The 21,511-nt window shown below is 42.7% G+C and overlaps 1 protein-coding gene across 1 annotated transcript; it reads left to right on the plus strand.

The window, feature by feature from the left end:
* The first annotated feature begins 2,905 nt into the window (after nucleotides 1–2,905).
* LOC135464840 (piggyBac transposable element-derived protein 4-like) lies at nucleotides 2,906–4,605 on the plus strand. The gene is made up of 2 exons (XM_064742409.1): nucleotides 2,906–3,106; nucleotides 3,301–4,605. The coding sequence occupies exons 1-2, from the start codon at nucleotides 2,906–2,908 to the stop codon at nucleotides 4,603–4,605; spliced, it is 1,506 nt and encodes a 501-aa protein (XP_064598479.1).
* Nucleotides 4,606–21,511: the final 16,906 nt, after the last annotated feature.

Below are 21,511 nucleotides of genomic sequence, written 5' to 3' on the forward strand. Positions count from 1 at the left end.
AGATCGTCTCTTGGACTTCGCTCGAAAAATACGAACCTGGTTTAAGTTATTATCAGTAGGACAATGGTTAAATCTACGTTCAGCCTTTTTACGGTCCTTTATGGCATTACGACAGTCATTGTCGTACCAGGGTTTACTTTTGGATTTTGGATTTGTCGAGGTCTTAGGTATAGTTCTATCGGCAGCTCGTAATACAAGCTCGTAAAATTTTAACACAGGATCATCTGCTGCTTTGAGGATCTCTGGAGAGATATCAGCCTCACAGAACATCTCAAATGGGATCCAATCTGCTTTATCGAATTTCCACCTAGCTACACGTTCCAAAGAATTACAAGTGATATGTTCTAGGATTATAGGAAAATGGTCACTACCACAAAGATCGTCATGCACCTTCCAAGAAAAATCTGGGAGAAGTGATGGATCTGAGATAGTGAGATCGATAGCAGAATAAGCGCCATTACCTGGATGTAAATAGGTGTTAGTTCCTCCTTCGATAAAAAATCTTCCATTAACTTGCCCTTATTATTTATGTTATTACTGCCCCAAAGGGGGTTATGGGAATTAAAATCTCCCATAAGTATAAAAGGTTTGGGTAATTGTTCTTTTAGATTATGTAATTGCAAAGCTGACAAAGAAATGTTCAGGGAAATATACACCGAACATAATGTTATTGTTTTGGACAACGAAACACGAACAGCCACAGCCTGCAGTTCTGTATCCAGAGCAACAGGGCTGTGAATAACATTGTTATTCACGAAGATGGAAGAGCCGCCTGCAGCTCGATCTTCTTAATTTGAATAAGTGCTGTATAAGGAATAATGTTTCAGAGTTATATTATCTTTGTCACATGTCTTCAGGTGAGTCTCCTGAAGACAAAGGGCAATAGGATTAACTGTTTGAACTAGCTGTGTTATTTCAATAAAATTAACCTTAAGACCTCGACAATTCCACTGTATAATTTTGTCTAAATAAGACATTAAGGAGGGAGACGTATAGGAGATTTCTCTTTATGTTTGGACCGAGGACGACCCTTCCTTAAAGATCGGCTGGAAGATCTCCCTGGTGCGGGTGATGTATCCATCACATCCGCATCCGATGTTGTAGGCCCAACGTCCTCCAACGATCCAAATCTATTAAAAGTTTGGACAGGATCCCTGGTGGTCTTAGAGGGACGCTCTGTGGGACCGCTAGGTTTACTATTATCACTATTATATTTATTTTCAGATTTGGTTTTGGCAGATTTGTTTTTGAATTGGTTAATTTCAGGTTTGTCAGTTTGTTGTTTATTATTGACTGGTTTTATTTGCTGTTCTGCAGGGGTCTGTGTTGAGCAGGTAATATGCGCAGGTTGAGCAGCAGGTTGTAAAGATGTGAAGCTAGGTTTGTCGTTTCCAATGGGTCATGTTAATGAAGTCTGAGTTCCAACAGACGTTGTAGTTCGCTTGACCACATTGGCAAACGAAGATTGCAGTGATGTGTTAGAGACGGAGGCCAATTTGCGGGCCTCCTGATAAGAGATATTATTTTTAGATTTATTATTTGCTTTTCTTTAATAAAAAACGGACAGTCCTTGGAGGAGGCCATGTGATCTCCACTGCAATTACAACACTTAACTGTGCTGCTGCAGTTGAAACCATCATGACCCTCACTGCCGCATCTAAAACAAACCATTTTATTTTTACATTGGCGCTTGCCGTGACCAAATTTTTGGCAAGTAAAGCAGCGTGTAGGGTTGGGAATGTATAAATCTACACTAACCCTATACGGGCCAATGTAGATATACGACGGAAGCGAGGTTGTGTTAAAGGTCAAAAGATATGTATTAAGTTTAATGATGTTGCCAGATTTCTTCATAGTGAAGCGTTTAACTCTGGCAACACCCTGTGATTTCAGTTCTGCGCATATTTCCTCCTCAGACAAGTCAATAATATCACCATCCCGGTCACGAATTATTCCCTGACAGCTGTTCAGGGAATTGTGCGGGGATGCGAAAAAAAATATATCAGCAATTTTATTTAATGATAATAAATTTTTTGATTGTTGCATCCGGAAACATTCAATGAGAATGTCTCCGGATCTTAACTTTTTAACGGTTTTTAATGTTCCAGCTGTGCCCTGGAGAGCCGGCTTCTGTTCACTCTTAGTCGAGAGAACAATAAAAGCCGGCCAGCTGTCCTGTCCATTATCAAGAGAGTCTGAAAAGAGCTCTAACTTCCTCTTTTTGTCAGCACTTGAAGTCGGCTGAGAGGAAGATCTGTTAGGCATAGTTGAAGTTGACATTTGAAATGAGGTCATTGTTTAATTTTTTTAATTTCGCCTTACGTGTCCCCCACCCGCCACGGAGTGCCAACAAGGGCGAAGCCACCTCTGCGGATGACCGGCAGAGAATAGAAACGGGGAATCCACGCAAGGTATACTCGAACAGATTGAGTTATACCAAAAGGTTAAATTCAATCTACTCGATTGACCCATTAGCCACCGCCTTCTGCATTGACCCCAAAGGAAGTGCATCTTAAGAAGAGCAAACTTGACATCTCAGTAAGACAAAGAATAACAAACGGGATCAAGTGTAGGGCTTGACATGACCAGCCGATTGATCGGACCGGGCCCATCCGACCTCCCGTCTCTCTCCAAGTAAGGGCCAAAGTGGCGTGTTGGGCGTGAGGATCTCGCAAGACCAACCCACCCTCAGCCACCAGGATCCCGTTTTCGTAGATTACGGGTTGCAACCCACGGCAAACAGGTCGCTCCCCGGTTGCCTCTCACACATCCGGGAAGATGTGAGCCTATTATATTCACCGGGCTCACACAGGAGAGCTCTAGGTTAGTCGACTTTTACGACAAGCTTGCCTAGAGGGCTGAGGTCCTATTCTTATCACCCCGGAAACCCCACGGGGGACTTCTGATGGAAACTGATGACGAGATTGATGAGGCAGGAATGGAGCTTAGTCTGGACGATAGTGAGTTTGAAATCGACAGTGATGAGGAAGAGTCTAGTGATGAATTTGACCCGGCAGTTTCACACGAGGTGGGCGGGGTCAAAGGGTACGGACCAGGGGCGGTCGCGCCTCTGTGTCGCCAAATCGTGGCATCCGTGGAGTGCCCCGTAGAGTAACAAGACCTAGACCATCTCAAAGAATTCAAACCCCTGTACACATCTGGACCGATGGAGAGCAGGAACCGCCTGTATTCACATTTACCGAAACACCTGGTCTCAAGAGGCCCGCTGAAGGGACATCCCCTGGAAAGTACTTTGAGTTACTTCTAACTGATGAGTTAGTGGATCTAATGGTTACCCAGACCAATCGCTATGCAAATGCTGAAATAGCCAAACAACGTCCTTTGCTCAGGGAATCCCGTCTGTGGGCTTGGAAAGACACTGACGCAGCTGAGATGAAAAAGTTCTTAGGTCCCCTGATTCACATAGGGCCAAATAATCTCCCTACCCTGGAACATTATTGGACTAATGACCCACTGTATAAAACAGAAGTTTATGGAAAGTCAATGGGCCGAAATCGATTTCAACTTCTTCTAAGGTTTTGGCACTTTTCTGAGAATTCTGAAGATCGTCTTATCAAGATCCGCCCATTACTTGATTACTTTGATAAAACCATGAGTGAAGTCTACTATCCCAAACGAGATCTGTGCATGGATGAATCAATGGTATTATGGCGTGGGCGGCTTCTGTTTCGTCAGTATATCAAGAACAAGCGACACAAGTACGGTGTGAAGCTGTATGAACTTTGCGAATCCGATGGCATGGTTCTCAAGATTCTGATTTATTCTGGGACTAGGACTAACGTCGACGATGACTTACAACTGGGTCAGTCAGCTGCCGTTGTCTTGCATCTGATGTCTGATTTCTTGGACAAAGGCCACGTGCTGTACACTGACAACTATTACAACTTAGTTGACCTAACAAAAGCACTAACGGACAGGTCAACCTATTTGTGCGAGACGCTTCGCTTTGATCGAAAAGAAAACCCGAAAGACGACGTTCAGACAAAGCTGGAAAAGGGAGAACACTGTTGGAAACGGCCCGGGCCGGTGGTGGTGTGCAAGTGGAGAGATAAACGAGATGTTCTCACTATCACCAATATGCACAACATGAAGATGGTGAACGTGACAAACCGCAACCAAAAGGTATCCCAGAAACCAAACATTGTGCGTGATTATAACAATGGGATGTCTGGGATCGACCGGTCAGACCAGATGCTCTCTTACTATTCTGCTTTGCGCAAAACAATCCGTTGGTACAAGAAAATCGGACTCCATGTTTTGGAGATCATGTTGTTCAACGCTCACATCATGTACAACGAATCAGTGGGTGAACAAATGAGAATGCTGCGGTTCCGTGAAAAGGTAACGCTTCACCTGCTGGGAAACGTTGACCTTCAGCCGACCCCGACTGAAGGACCGCCCGCAGAAACGTTTCACCACCTTGTCGGCGTACCACCTACAGAGAAAAAGGAGAGGCCAACAAAGCCATGCCACCAATGCACGAAAAATGGCAGAAGACGAGAAACAAGGTACATTTGCCCCGTATGTCCTGAGAAACCAGCCCTTTGCGTCGATCCGTACTTCAAGGTGTACCATGTGTTGTGAAATTTTCGTCGGACATATACTGCTTACTGACAATAATTCGTATCTGCCTTTACCCTTTTGTGGTAAATCCGTGGTAAATTACATACACACTGTCCATTGCCGACAAATGAAATGTCATTTTTTGTCTGAATATAGCTTGCACAGAGACTGAGAAAGAGCAGATAACTCTATTCAGGTTGGCCTGTCAAAATGTAGCGAATAGACGTTTTTGTCAGACATGTCTTTTGTTTTCAATTTCCGGTAAATAAGGCTCCTAGCCTGTTGCCATCATCCTTGCTTTTAGTTTACAGCATTTGCCATGTACTTTGAGGATCATAGAAATTACCTACGACTAACTACGAGATAACTCGTACTGGTGTCACGCGGTGCACCAACCACTAGGAGTTATCTCGTAGCCGGCAGTCAACGTGTTAACTGTTCCCCAGCGCCCCCCATACCGTCCCATTTCTACCCAGGTGGTGCCCCACTTTACCCCAAAATTTGAAAGGTATTCAGTTGGCCTGCCATTCTCACAGACATATCTGAACGGTATATCATTTAAGCAAAATGTGCGGATATCATGTATACTTGTGTGGGTGAAGTATGGTTTAGATTGATCGAATCCTAAGATTTCTCATGATCAGGCAAGACAAGGTGGTCATTAACGTCCCACTTCTCCCCACTCTCCCCTGTCAAGCTGACGAGGCGGCTTTAGTATAGACATTGGCAAAGCTTGATGCTGAGCAGGCTGTTGTACCCGAATTTCTGCCTCGGCCATAATTATAGCTTATTTGATACGTAGAGTACAGTTCATGGAGGCTATTTCCATTTTAAAGAGTGTTCGGTAATGTTCGAGGACACTACAGCTCATACACACACGGCACAATAAACTTCCACAGTGTCGTTGTTGTGTTCCATGTCGGGGTTACCCGGTGTCCAGTTGTCGAGAGGTTTACAGAAATGTTTTCATTTGGCGACGTATGAGAAGTTCAGACTAAATTTTGTCTCTGCAAGACCTGGAGCGTCTTACAGGCTCACCTTTTGACACCATGTAGCACTTGTATGAGAGTCTTTGTGCCATTGCAGAGATGTAACAAGACGAGTCACGTTCGTCTTGTTATTTAAGATTTTTACTGGGAACCTTAACTCGTACACAGCCTCGTACATTGTCAGTGTGTACACAATAGCGAGTGAGCAGCTACATCACATGTTACACCATTGATGTTGCACATGTTAATGAATTCTGCCTTATATTTTTATACTGAACATCGTAACGGTAAGGACTGACATTGCCGTCAGTCCGACCGGAGAAGAAAAAAATGCTCGAACAGAAAATTCGTTGGACAGCAAACCTCTTTCTCTGGTACGCACTAAGTGCTAATGTATCAAAAATTCATCAGAAAAATGTACTGAAACATGCCCTTAAAATGGGCCATGCTGGGGGAATGGCCGATAGAGGCACTTTACATAATAATGGCTTGAGTCCGATATACATCAATAACTACGACCACGGTGGCGTATGAGCTCTGTATTACTCTACCTCATTGAGATCGTTCCGGTAAATAATGGGAATGGTGGCGCCATCTGTGTTGCCAAGTTGTGACAATAATGTATATATTTTCAGGTTTAAAAGCTTAATTACTGCTGTTAACACCGATATGTACGTAGAACAACGTCGGCAGAACAGTAAACATCAGTATGTTTACGTTTTGGGGGACAGAATGTTTGATATAAGGCAGACACATCAGCGGTTCACATCCTATTCCATGTAACGAAAACTGATCTTCAGTACTTCCCATATGTTTGTGAATAGCTCCCTTCGTCGGTTCACACTCCGGCATTCCTTACAACGGTAACGTTTACCTATTGAATGTGGAAACTTTACCTAACGCGCTGTTCAATTGCATTGCTTGGCATTCCTTCAGCAGTGTTGTACGCTTTGCCCATGTATCGAATGTTCCTGCACATCGTAAACATAGCCTTAAGATAAGCGGACCGAGTTTCACTTACTAACTACGACGGCTTTTCAGCTCTGCGTCGCACTACCTCCTAAAAGGCGTATAACGTCTAGCTTTAGCTTATTTGAGATCGTTCCGGTAAATAATGGGAACGGTGGCGCCATCTGTGTTGCCAATGTGTGACAATAATGTATTTATTTTCAGGCTTAAAAGCTTAATTACTCCTGTTAACACCGACAAGTATGTAGAACAAGGTCGACAGAACAGAAAACAGCAGTATGTCAATGTGTTTGAGGAAATAATATGTTATATACGGGGGAAACATCAGCGATTCACATCCTCTTCCATGTAACGAAAACTGATCTCTTAGTAGTTCCCATAAGTTTGCGAATAGCCTTCTCCGTTCACACTGCGCCACTCTTTACTGCTGCTGTTACACCTCAGATCTCAATGTGGTACGAGTGCTGTCACAAAATGTGTCTACTGGATAAGATCTATACTTTGAATAGAGTATTTGAGGTGCGGGACAATATGGCCGGTATCAGTGCCTATTGTAACGGAGATAATCATGGCATTTTAGGAAAAAATAAGCTTCCTTAAAGGGCTGTAGGATAGAATGGGTGTGGAAGTAGATCCAGCCCGTCATATGTACACGACTTGAGCTTAACACATTTATTTTTGTGTGTAGTGCTACTAGCATAATCTAGGCCATGTTATCACTATAGAAGGCACACCGTAATCCGGGGTGAATATGGATAGTTTTGCCTGTATTCTAAGTATTTCTGTGCCATTCGTCACAGGTCATAGGCCAAGTTGACCTAGTTTCGTCTGGTTGACGCATCCTACCTTCAAGTTTAGTGAGTCATTCATTTTCCTGACGTCTACTACGTTTCTCTTGATCACGCTGTCTGTTTTATTCGCGTAACTACTTCAAAATGGCATTCCTCACAATGCTTTAGTTCGGATTAACCTGTTTCCTAGAGTATCTTACCCACTAGGTGGAAACGGTGAATATGTCCACTTCAAACAAATCACAAGCGGCAATTATCTCAAGTTCGGTTGCCCGTTTGTTAACAGATTTCATTCGTGATGTATGTATGTACGTCTACAGATCGACATCCTGATCTTAAAAATAGAACAAAATTGTCAAAATTGCCCTGAATATGTTTCACAACTTCTCTTATTTTGCAAACATCCCTCAAATGGGAATCAAAAACCCAAATTTCACCATGTGATCTGAAAACTGCAAATGTAGACAAGGCAAATATAACCAAACACGCTTTGTGATTAGAAAGAGCCGTTGTCAAAGCATTATTTAAGAGAATCTACACAAGAAAACTTTACAGCAAACATTTTTCCATGATTCGGTGAATCTGACAAAAGTAGATGTTGTTCATCTGCCCTTAAAGACAATTTCACCAAATCATACAGTTGGGTTTCCAGGTTCCAAAATAAAGTCAAGATGTGTAGAATTTTAGAGATACGAGTTCTTTATGTCCTTACATAGTACTGAAGCAACACTGTCAGCGACACACTGTTTTGCATGATTTTCAAGAAACGTGATGAGCTTGATGGAAAGTTCCCTGCACCGTTTGGTATTCAGCAATACAGACACATTTAGAACACTGGCCCTATATATTTTCAGAGTGTTTTACATCTTCGTGGCGACTTACAGGACCAAAGAGATCGACTAAGCAGACATATCTTCAACATTAGACACCAGTAAAAAAAAATGTTGCGAAGAATTTTTATTTCTTTTGCACCACAATTTTTTTCCTCCGGAATCAGTTTGGCCACTTGGAAATTTTTAGAGGCAGGGCATGGGAAAGGTCCTGCAGACGAAATCGGTGCTGTTGTGAAAAGAACGCCAGACGCACTGGTATCTCAAGGCGCAGATATTAAAGACGCGCAATCACTGCCTGAACCCGTAAGGGCGTCATCAGTAGATGTTTAAATGTGGTTTATATCTTCACATGATATTGATCAATTTGACCAGAAATGTCCCAAAAAAATCCCTACAGTTCCTGACACAATGAAGCTTCACCAGGTTTGTTAATGTACATATATTTACACGTAGTATATTATAAACATTTGTTAGACAGTTTTAGCACACTTACTACATTCACGTTGATAACAGTATTATATGCCGTAAATCCAAGCCTCCGTAACCATGCTAGTTAGGAAAAATGCACGTTATAATAGAACGCATTCCATGAGAAGGTCGAACAGTAACGTAATACCAATGAGCGCTTCCATCCACCATAACACTGCCCTTCATGTCGTATGTGAACTAAACTTTGAACAGTTCGGAGCACTAGGGTGAAATAATCCAAACAAATATCATAGTGAGTCACAACAATGGAATATGTTTGCACATTTAGTTATGGGAAACAAGAGAATGATCTATCACATGGAACTTGTCATGTTGGCAGGTGATCACACACTCCTTTGGAGAGATCTCTTACCGCCCCGTCAGCTGCTTTTGTGAGGGTGCTGACCTTTATGCATCGAATTGGAAACAACCGTTTCTGCTGGCAAGCAATGGACGATATTGTTACACTGATGCCCCCTACTGAGCCTGTCACAAGTAGACATCAACAAATTCGACCGGACATATGGGCTGTTATCCTAAAGAAAATGGACATCTGAGTATATACATCTTATTAGATCAAATTAACATAGGATATTACATTTGTATACTTGGTTCATTTCGTGGCGGAACAGCACTAAGACTATGTGTTATGCTTGATATATGTTCCGTGCTAGCTTCGCACATGTGCCTACTTCAGTCGACAGATGTTCTTTAAATAAATTGTTCTACTAAGTTCGGCACTTAATACTGGTTCATTTCTGATTTTGTAGAATCTGTTTGTGCCATTACCGTTACGTTGAGTCTTTACCGTTACACAAATGTCTTCACCATTACATACACAACTTTCAAGAAATATATTTCTTCTTATGTAGGTGATTTTCCTAAGCTTCACAGTGCGTTTCGTACACCCATAACTTACCAGGTACAAGAGTCCAATTTGTTTTAAGATGAAAATTTATATCACAAATATATTCTGAATTCCCAACTTTTCACAAGAGTGGTTTGTTAGGGTCGGCCGTTTACAGAAAACATCCAGATGGACCGCATTTTCAACACAAAACAACGTAAAATGGTTTCAGATGAATAAAAGAAATGTGTTTACAATTTCTAGCACTTGTATGAGAGTCTTTGTGCCATTGCAGAGATGTAACAAGACGAGTCACGTTCAGCTTGTTATTTAAGATTTTTACTGGGAACCTTAACTCGTACACAGCCTCGTACATTGTCAGTGTGTACACAATAGCGAGTGAGCAGCTACATCACATGTTACATCTCCCTTCTTTTAGAGTTATTCGTTATGCAATTACGTTAAGAGCATTACAGATATAACTGGTTGGGTTCATTTAACCTTTAGCTCAGAACTTTCCAGCTGGAAGCCACAATAAACAGATGAAATGAGGGTTAATGCATTATCAAATGCATTGCAACACTGTGCATTATTAAGGATGTAAAAACACATCAAAGAGGTTACCCAAAGTCAGTTGGATCACCACAGTATACAATGTTAGGTAGAGTGAAATCCATTTCACTGCCTCATCAATGTTCATTTATGTTGATTAAATCATTGTATATACAGTTCAAAACACAAATCACCAAAGTCATTTGGAAACGCGTATGACTTCTACGGAATGTCAATATCACTATTGTCACTTCACGGTTTAACAGTCCATAATATAGTTCACTTATTTGTCCATCACAAAGTCCTTAAACCATTGCGGTTTGGTCACCACACGACCAGACCTAGTAACTGGTTGGTCTGCATTAATGTCACTTGGAACTTCGCGTTCTCTGGTTAGCGTACTTGAAGACGTCGGCTGATCGGGTGTCGGGGGGTCAGTGTCATAGGGAGGTGATACACTGAAACTTACACCAGACTTGCGCAGATGACGACGGTTTCTGCGTAATGTTCGATTGTCCTCAGTGACCACATTGTATGATCTACTGTTCACTGATCCGGTAATTTGGGCTTTTTGCCAAGTCTGTCCACGCACCTGTCCTTGCGGCTGAATCTGTACCACACCCCCTTTCCTTAGCATGGAAAGGTCTCTTGTACCTCTGTTGCAGTACATCTCTTGTCGTTTTCGCTCTACTCGCAAATGCAACGGGTTGTCCATTTTGTGTTATCGCGGCTCCAAGTCCTGTGTCGGACGCGTCACACCGCAAGGTAAGTTCCTCTTTCACGTCGTACAAGCGTAGTACGGGATCAGTGCTCACTAAAGTCTTGATTTTCTCTAGTGCAGCATCATGAGTAGCATCCCAGTGCCAAGCAGTGTCTTTCAGTGTCAGCTGTCTTAGCGGCCCACAGACGTCACTAAGCTGAGGTAAGAATTTGCTCAAGTAGTTTGCAAATCCTAACAGTCTCTGTACAGCAGGAACATCTGTTGGTTTGGGCATGTCGCTTACGGCTCGCACTTTTTCTGGGTCCATCTTCAGCCCATAAAAGTCACTTCCGGTCGGCGAAACTTGATTTTGTCAAAGTTCAATTTGAGGTTCTTCTCACGACAACGTTCTATTAGGTTCTCAAGATTTCTGTCGTGATCACGTGATGCCTCTTCATAGGTGTCACCTTATCCATACAGCAGTATGTCGTCGTGTATGGACTTCAAGCCTTCCGGAGCTTGCTCCTGTCTCAGTTCAAAGACTTCCGGTGCAGAGGAAATACCGAATGGTAATCTACACAAACGATACCGCCCAAAAGGAGTATTAAAAGTAGTCAGATAGGAGCTCTCCTCATCAAGTTCCACGTACCAGAACCCGTTTTTAGCATTAAGGGTTGAGAAGATTTTAGCTGTGACTTCAGGTAAAATGTCCTCAATCATAGGTATGGGGTGATGGCTACGTCTTATGGCTTGATTCAGATCCTTTGGGTCAATGCATATCTGGAGTTTATTCGGTTTTGCACCGTTTTCCATGTTTAGGGTTTTGAAATTTCACCGAACATTTGCCAGCAGGCTTTATTGTAGACTTGTCGTACAAAGTTAACATTTGTGAGGTTTGCTGAATGTTGTATGCAGAGAGGTCACCAAGTTCATGTGACGGGATGACATTGCATGTTGCACCGCAGTCAAGCTGGAACCTTACTGGCTTACCTTTCACCAGCATGGTAGTGAAGACCCGCTTTGGAAAACTCTGTCCATTTACAGAATTAACACACAGAGATTCAGATGTAAAGTCAACGGTGTTTATTTCAAAATAATCCTCTTCCTCAGAAGACATAGTTTCTGACACAACGTTGAGATTACGCAAGCTGTGTGGCACATAGAACTAAAGTGGTTCTTGGAACGGCACGCGTTGCACTCCTTTCCATATGCCGGACACTTGTCGCGTCTTTTCTCATGTCGCAGTCCACAGAAATTACACGGCCTTTCTAGCAGGTTCTGTTTTCCAGTTTGTTTAGAATTAGAGGATGTAGAAATTCTGGATTTCCGTGCTTTCTGTTGTGAGTCAGAATTGTTGCTTACTGCGTGTACAGCTGACTGGGCATTCAGGGTTAGGCTCTGTTTCTTGGATATTTCAGATGCACGGCAGATGTGTACGCATTTATCCAGGGTGAGTTCAGCTTCTCGCAGTAATCTCTCTCTGAGATGAAATTCTGAGATACCACACACAATTCTATCACGGATAAGGGAATCGTGAAGTTCACCAAAATTACATGTGGCAGCTAGTATACGCAGATCAGTCAAGTATTTACCAAAGCTCTCACTTTCCTGATTACGCGTGAAGAAATGATATCTTTCCACCGTCTCATTCTTTTTAGGATCACAATGTCTGTCAAAAACGGCGAGGACATCATTTAGATTACGATCCTGTTCAGCCTGATCAAATTCCAGAGTGGAGTAGATTTCTCTACCCTGCGGTCCTATTAAGTATTTGAACAGTTTGAGTTTCAATTCCTCAGGTTTTGCAATCATTGCCAATTCCATGTACAGTGTAAGTTCCTCCTTCCATTTCCTCCAATAGTCAGGAAGGTTGGCTGTGTCCATAAGGGAGAGTGGGGAGAACTGGGACGGGGTAGAAATGGGACACCCCTCTAATTTTGTTTGTTTTCCAGCCAATCACAAACAAGAAAAGTTTTTTCTGCGAGTCTTCATCCTTCCTTTTGCCATGTGCTCATGCCATCTCATCTGGATTAGTGAGGTAAGTTTTATGACAGAAAGTAGATTTCCACTCGAAAAAGTTATATTTTGTCCTCACAAAAATCTTTTCTGCAGGCTTAACCAGGTAACCAATAAGCCTGAAATAGACGTAATGAGTAAATTATGATCTGATGGAGAGTGTCGAGAGATGTTGTTGTTGTTATTTAAAATGCTAGTTGTCAGCTTTTGTTTTATTGACTGGGGTGGGGGTGGGGAGAACTGGGACATGGTGTCCCACTTCTCCCTGTCACTGTCCCACTTCTCCCCACAGTCTGGACTTGGAGTGGTGTTTTCTAAAAGTGATCTAAACTTTTCCTTTGCAGGCCTAACTTTCAAAATGCCCCGAAAATACATCCGACAAACTGGGATTGGACTTGTACCACACGAGGGAATGCTACAAGCTGTTAAAGAAGTTGTTGAGTTCGGAAAGTGGCTGAACAGAAAGGTGTCTCAAGGAGTGTATTGCAGAGATATGTGAAGAAGTATGAAGGAAACAAGAATGCCACGCTATCTCCTAACTATCATCACAAGGAGGTGTTTACAGCTGCTCAGGGCCAAGCTCTTGTCAACTACCTTAAAACTGCTTCAAAGATGTTCCTTGGTTTAACCACAGTGAAAACAAGACAGCTCGCATTTCAAATGGCTGACCGGAATGCACTTCCCATGCCAGACACATGGAAATCGAACAAAATGGCTGGGGTAGATTGGTTAAGAGCGTTCATGCAGAGAAACCCTTCATTGTCAATAAGAAGTCCTGAAGCTACTTTTCTGGCTCGTGCGACTGCATTTAACCAACATACAGTTGGGGAATTTTTCGACTTACTCGAGCAACTGATAAAAGCAACTGGCATCACAGGACCAAGAATATTTAATCTGGATGAAACTGGGCTTACCACTGTACAAAAGGTTCCTAAAGTAATAAGCAGCAAGGGAATAAAGCAGGTTGGACAAGTAACCTCTCGTGAACGTGGTGAACTCGTAACAATGTGCGGCATAGTTTCAGCCTCAGGCGTGGCCCTTCCACCTGTTTACGTCTTCCCTCGGAAGAATTACAAAGATATCTTCTTAACAGGCGCGCCAGAGGGACCCCTTGGTCTTGCATCTGAGTCTGGTTGGATGAATGTGGCACTGTTTTCCAGGGTGATGAATCATTTAATACAGTGGACAAATTCAGCCAAAGAAACTCCAGTTATCCTTATCATGGACAATCATGAGAGTCATCTTAGTCTGGAAACCCTTGAAAATGCCAAGGAACATGGTGTTCATATTGTCACTTTGCCTCCGCACACAAGCCATAAGACACAGCCTCTAGACCGATCGGTGTATGGGCCACTTAAAGCATTCTTTAATGCAGAAACCAACAGCTGGATGGTGGCAAATCCAGGCAAAACCATCACCATTTATCAGATGGGTCACTTAATGGGTACATCATGGGTGAAGGCTGCCTCCCCGAACAACATCATCGCTGGCTTCAAGGCAACTGGTATTTGGCCATTTGATCGCCACATATTTACCGACGAAGAGTTCCTACCAGCATCGGTGACTGACCGGCCAAATCCAACACAAAGTATAAGTAATCCAGAGCCAACACAAAGCCCTACTCCACAAATGAGCGGCCCAACTCAGCCAGAGGCCGACGACCAGCCTAGTTCACAGAATACTGGATTTCTCACACCTGAAAAAATCATCGGCTACCCAAAAGTAAGCCAATAACTAAAGACAAGTTACGCATTAGAAAAAGGCACTCTTAAGCATCTTTATGAATAGTGTGTTCCTTAGTCAGAGTACGTAGACAAAATCTGGCATTATTTATCCAGATACATATACATTTTCAGTAATGTTCCACATGATCAGAAAACCGCTTACTACATGTAGAGCAAATAACCTGTCACTTTTCTCTATCTTTTAGGCTCCGGAGAGAGCTGCAACAAATAACCGGGGCCGACAAAGTGGCAACATCTAAGCCTGAGCTAAAACGAATCCGTGATGAAGTTCTGAATAGGCCAAAGCAGCCCAGAAGGCCATGCGTGATCAAACTAAAAAACGACTACAACTTGAACAAGAGCTATCCTTATCGGACAGTGGGGGTGAGGACTTGGTATTGGCTGATTCAGAGGATGATGTAGCTGTAGAGAGTGAAGAGGAGGGAGGGTTGGAGTTAGGAGTCGTGGACTATGCTGATGTCATTGTCGATGCATACGTGTTGGTTGAGTTCAACTTTAAGCAAAAGGAGCCAATACATTATGTAGCTAAAGTCATACCAGATGTAGATGAAACTGGCGATGTAATGTGGATTTTCTTCGGAAGAGTCACAAGGTCCACAATAAATTTGTTCGTCCACATGTGCCTGACATTGCAAGCCTATCTAAAGACCAAATTAAAGTGGTTCTACCGAAACCTACGAGCAGAGGAACAACTTCCAGAACCAAGGAGGGTCTTGTGTTTTCTGTTGACTTCAGTCATTTAGACATTCGTTAGTTTTTAGGGTTTTGTTTTTTGAGGTCATAAGATGCATGTACACACCTGGTTACACATCGGTCATGACTGTCTGGCCAGGACATTGCGGTATTATACAACGCTCTTCTACATAGTTGGATTGTTTCTGTTTGTTTGTTGGTTTGTTAGTTTGTTTCTGATTCAGAATTGTTTCATTTTCCTAGTCAACTACCAGTATTGTTATTGTTTTGAATGCTTGTATTAGCTGATGTAAAGCCATTGGCTTACAACTGCATGTACTTGTACAGTGCGCATTTTTCATTGTTTTTGTTTGTTTCATGTTGAGCATTTTTCACAAAAAAATAAAATAACTCAGCAACCCAAAGCAACACTGGCAATGTTTCCATTCTTTTCATAAACATAGGGCATAAGTTTTTGTACGCATGATGGACGTTTATGTATAGGAACACCTATAAACATGCGCTAAACCGTTTCCTGTGATCCCCTAGCAATATATACCTCTATAAAGTACATACGAGATAAGTCGTAGCTGGCGCACAGATATAACTGGTATATCCGGTTTGCCAACTACGAGTTTACTCGTAGCGGAATTTCCAACAGATATACATCAGGTCCTTAGGTCAAAATCGGAATCAAGGTCAGCACTTTCCAAAATGGCTTGCACGAGTGCAGACGAGGTCGCACAACTTCTGATGGAAACTGATGACGAGATTGATGAGGCAGGGATGGAGCTTAGTCTGGACGATAGTGAGTTTGAAATCGACAGTGATGAGGAAAAGTCTAGTGATGAATTTGACCCGGCAGTTTCACACGAGGTGGGCGGGGTCATAGGGTACGGACCAGGGGCGGTCGCGCCTCTGTGTCGCCAAATCGTGGCATCCGTGGAGTGCCCCGTAGAGTAACAAGACCTAGACCATCTCAAAGAATTCAAACCCCTGTACACATCTGGACCGATGGAGAGCAGGAACCGCCTGTATTCACATTTACCGAAACACCTGGTCTCAAGAGGCCCGCTGAAGGGACATCCCCTGGAAAGTACTTTGAGTTGCTTCTAACTGATGAGTTAGTGGATCTAATGGTTACCGAGACCAATCGCTATGCAAATGCTGAAATAGCCAAACAACGTCCTTTGCTCAGGGAATCCCGTCTGTGGGCTTGGAAAGACACTGACGCAGCTGAGATGAAAAAGTTCTTAGGTCCCCTGATTCACATAGGGCCAAATAATCTCCCTACCCTGGAACATTATTGGACTAATGACCCACTGTATAAAACAGAAGTTTATGGAAAGTCAATGGGCCGAAATCGATTTCAACTTCTTCTAAGGTTTTGGCACTTTTCTGAGAATTCTGAAGATCGTCTTATCAAGATCCGCCCATTACTTGATTACTTTGATAAAACCATGAGTGAAGTCTACTATCCCAAACGAGATCTGTGCATTGATGAATCAATGGTATTATGGCGTGGGCGGCTTCTGTTTCGTCAGTATATCAAGAACAAGCGACACAAGTACGGTGTGAAGCTGTATGAACTTTGCGAATCCGATGGCATGCTTCTCAAGATTCTGATTTATTCTGGGACTAGGACTAACGTCGACGATGACTTACAACTGGGTCAGTCAGCTGCCGTTGTCTTGCATCTGATGTCTGATTTCTTGGACAAAGGCCACGTGCTGTACACTGACAACTATTACAACTCAGTTGGCCTAACAAAAGCACTAACAGACAGGTCAACCTGTTTGTGCGGGACGCTTCGCTTTGATCGAAAAGAAAACCCGGAAGACGACGTTCAGAAAAAGCTGGAAAAGGGAGAACACTGTTAGAAACGGTCCGGGCCGGTGGTGGTGTGCAAGTGGAGAGATAAACGAGATGTTCTCACTATCACCAATATGCACAACATGAAGATGGTGAACGTGACAAACCGCAACCAAAAGGTATCCCAGAAACCAAACATTGTGCGTGATTATAACAATGGGATGTCTGGGATCGACCGGTCAGACCAGATGCTCTCTTACTATTCTGCTTTGCGCAAAACAATCCGTTGGTACAAGAAAATCGGACTCCATGTTTTGGAGATCATGTTGTTCAACGCTCACATCATGTACAACGAATCAGTGGGTGAACAAATGAGAATGCTGCGGTTCCGTGAAAAGGTAACGCTTCACCTGCTGGGAAACGTTGACCTTCAGTCGACCCCGACTGAAGGACCGCCCGCAGAAACCTTTCACCACCTTGTCGGCGTACCACCTACAGAGAAAAAGGAGAGGCCAACAAAGCCATGCCACCAATGCACGAAAAATGGCAGAAGACGAGAAACAAGGTACATTTGACCCGTATGTCCTGAGAAACCAGCCCTTTGCGTCCATCCTTGCTTCAAGGTGTACCATGTGTTGTGAATTTTTCGTCGGACATACTGCTTACTGACAATAATTCGTATCTGCCTTTACCCTTTTGTGGTAAATTACATACACACTGTCCATTGCCGACAAATGTTAGGTACACGACAGAGCCACCGCTGTAGCCGCAGGCGCTTCGGCTGCAGCAGTGTGCTACCAGTAACAGCGGACTCGCGCCGGTATGGCCCATTCACTTTGCTTACAGATCGTTATTTTTAGAATACCAAGGAATTCTCCTTACTGATGACGTAGAACACATCATCCGATTTCACCTCGTTTTCGAATTTTTCACATGCGGTTCCTAGATCTCGTGATATCGGTATTCCCAACATCGACTTGTAAAAAACAGTGTTAATTTAGCAAAGGGTGAGTATGAAACTTTTTGTGAACATAACTTAAAATGCATTCATTTTTCTACAACTGTGTAAAATTTGGTGTAATTTGAACGATTTGCACTTGGTTTTTTACGACCCGCAGAATATAGTCAATCCGAAGATTTTTCAATATGACGCATTGCGCCACTATCTGACCTTGTTTTGTGATGCAATTTTATACATATCATCGGCAAGTAATCTTCCAAATAACGCATCTGAAAGTTTGTTTAGGCTATTAACTTTATGTTTATATCCTGTTTTGTTATATATATAAACGTTTTAAATGTGGATGATGTGCGATATAAATTGCTAGGTGATGAGTTGGTCTCCAGCCAATATGTCACGTGACCCCATTCCAGCCATCGGATTGGCTGAAGGCAGTGTTTACAAACATTGGACCATGTGTTTTGCTTGATTTTGTGTTACAAGAGGTTGATAAAGTGCATTTACGGAAAGAATAAGCCGATTTCTCTCATAAATGCATATATACATATTCAGTTTATAGTGTAGATTACAATAGTGCAAATAATTACAATAAATTATATATATTGCATGTACTTTATGCTGCAATATATTTAAATATATATCAGCATCAACTAAGTTTATTTGCTTATACCGGTACTGTTCATAAACTGATGTTTTCGTGTGTTCTGTTACAGATGGGCCCCAAAAAGAAAAGGAAGGTCATTATGCCAGATAAACCTGGAATTTGTAGACAGTACCTGACAGAAAAATTCCATTCATTACCAGTACTGGATAGTGAATTACAGAATGGGCACATTTTGTTCATGTATATCTCTAACAACCGCTCGCTGGCCAGTACTGTTAAAGCCATAGCGGACAAAGAGGATGTGCAGTACACAGTTTCTACTCAGCAGCTGAACAGTCTTGTGAAAACGCTTGACAGATATAAAAACTTATCACGTGAGGCTGAAATGAAGAAGTTTGATGAACTTTGTTGCCGGCCATTTTCTCTAAATCACGACATACTCCGTGAAAATGCTGATTACATTCCCCCAAATGAGGAAACAAGTCATATAAGCCCCTGTTCACAGGAATCCATCAATCAAGCGGAGCCCATACCATCTTCCCATGAATGCACGCTACTTTCAACACCACCAGTTAACTGTTCCCCAGCGCCCCCCCATACCGTCCCATTTCTACCCAGGTGGTGTCCCACTTTACCCCAAGCTGTCCCACTTCACCCCAAAATTTGGAATGTATTCAGTTGGCCTGCCATTCTCACAGACATATCTGAACGGTATATCATTTAAGCAAAATGTGCGGATATCATGTATACTTGTGTGGGTGAAGTATGGTTTAGATTGATCGAATCCTAAGATTTCTCATGATCAGGCAAGACAAGGTGGTCATTAACGTCCCACTTCTCTCCACTCTCCCCTATCAAGCTGACGAGGCGGCTTTAGTATAGACATTGGCAAAGCTTGATGCTGAGCAGGCTGTTGTACCCGAATTTCTGCCTCGGCCATAATTATAGCTTATTTGATACGTAGAGTACAGTTCATGGAGGCTATTTCCATTTTGAAGAGTGTTCGGTAATGTTCGAGGACACTACAGCTCATACACACACGGCACAATAAACTTCCACAGTGTCGTTGTTGTGTTCCATGTCGGGGTTACCCGGTGTCCAGTTGTCGAGAGGTTTACAGAAATGTTTTCATTTGGCGACGTATGAGAAGTTCAGACTAAATTTTGTCTCTGCAAGATCTGGAGCGTCTTACAGGCTCACCTTCTGACACCATGTAGCACTTGTATGAGAGTCTTTATGCCATTGCAGAGATGTAACAAGACGAGTCACGTTCAGCTTGTTATTTAAGATTTTTACTGGGAACCTTAACTCGTACACAGCCTCGTACATTGTCAGTGTGTACACAATAGCGAGTGAGCAGCTACATCACATGTTACACCATTGATGCTGCACATGTTAATGAATTCTGCCTTATATTTTTATACTGAACATCGTAACGGTAAGGACTGACATTGCCGTGAATCCGACCGGAGAGGAAAAAAATGCTCGAACAGAAAATTCGTTGGACAGCAAACCTCTTTCTCTGGTACGCACTAAGTGCTAATGTATCAAAAATTCATCAGAAAAATGTACTGAAACATGCCCTTAAAATGGGCCATGCTGGGGGAATGGCCCATAGAGGCACTTCACATAATAATGGCTTGAGTCCGATATACATCAATAACTACGACCACGGTGGCGTATGAGCTCTGTATTACTCTACCTCATTGAGATAGTATAACGTTTATACTTGAGATCGTTCCGGTAAATAATGGGAATGGTGGCGCCATCTGTGTTGCCAAGTTGTGACAATAATGTATATATTTTCAGGCTTAAAAGCTTAATTACTGCTGTTAACACCGATATGTACGTAGAACAACGTCGGCAGAACAGTAAACATCAGTATGTTTACGTTTTGGGGGACAGAATGTTTGATATAAGGCAGACACATCAGCGGTTCACATCCTATTCCATGTAACGAAAACTGATCTTCAGTACTTCCCATATGTTTGTGAATAGCTCCCTTCGTCGGTTCACACTCCGGCATTCCTTACAACGGTAACGTTTACCTATTGAATGTGGAAACTTTACCTAAAGCGCTGTTCAAAGGTAGTTGGTTTGACAGGGAGGTGCATTGCTTGGCATTTCTTCAGCAGTGTTGTACGCTTTGCCCATGTATCGAATGTTCCTGCACATCGTAAACATAGCCTTAAGATAAGCGGACGACAGGCCGAGTTTCACTTACTAACTACGACGGCTTTTCAGCTCTGCGTCGCACTACCTCCTAAAAGGCGTATAACGTCTAGCTTTAGCTTGAGATCGTTCCGGTAAATAATGGGAATGGTGGCGCCATCTGTGTTGCCAATGTATGACAATAATGTATTTATTTTTAGGCTTAAAAGCTTAATTACTTCTGTTAACACCGACACGTATGTAGAACAGCGTCGGCAGAACAGAAAACAGCAGTATGTCAATGTGTTTGAGGACAGAATATGTTATATACGGGGGAAACATCAGCGATTCACATCCTCTTCCATGTAACGAAAACTGATCACTTAGTAGTTCCCATAAGTTTGCGAATAGCCTTCTCCGTTCACACTGCGCCACTCTTTACTGCTGCTGTTACACCTCAGATCTCAATGTGGTACGAATGCTGTCACAAAATGTGTCTACTGGATAAGATCTATACTTTGAATAGAGTATTTGAGGTGCGGGACAATATGGCCGGTATCAGTGCCTATTGTAACGGAGATAATCATGGCATTTTAGGAAAAAATAAGCTTCCTTAAAGGGCTGTAGGATAGAATGGGTGTGAAAGTAGATCCAGCTCGTCATATGTACACGACTAGAGCTTAACACATTTATTTTTGTGTGTAGTGCTACTAGCATAGTCTAGGCCATGTTATCACTATAGAAGGCACACCGTAATCCGGGGTGAATGTTGATAGTTTTGCCTGTATTCTGAGTATTTCTGTGCCATTCGTCACAG

This window comes from Liolophura sinensis, chromosome 4 (assembly GCF_032854445.1).
Source record: "Liolophura sinensis isolate JHLJ2023 chromosome 4, CUHK_Ljap_v2, whole genome shotgun sequence".
Taxonomy (NCBI): Eukaryota; Metazoa; Mollusca; class Polyplacophora; order Chitonida; family Chitonidae; genus Liolophura; species Liolophura sinensis.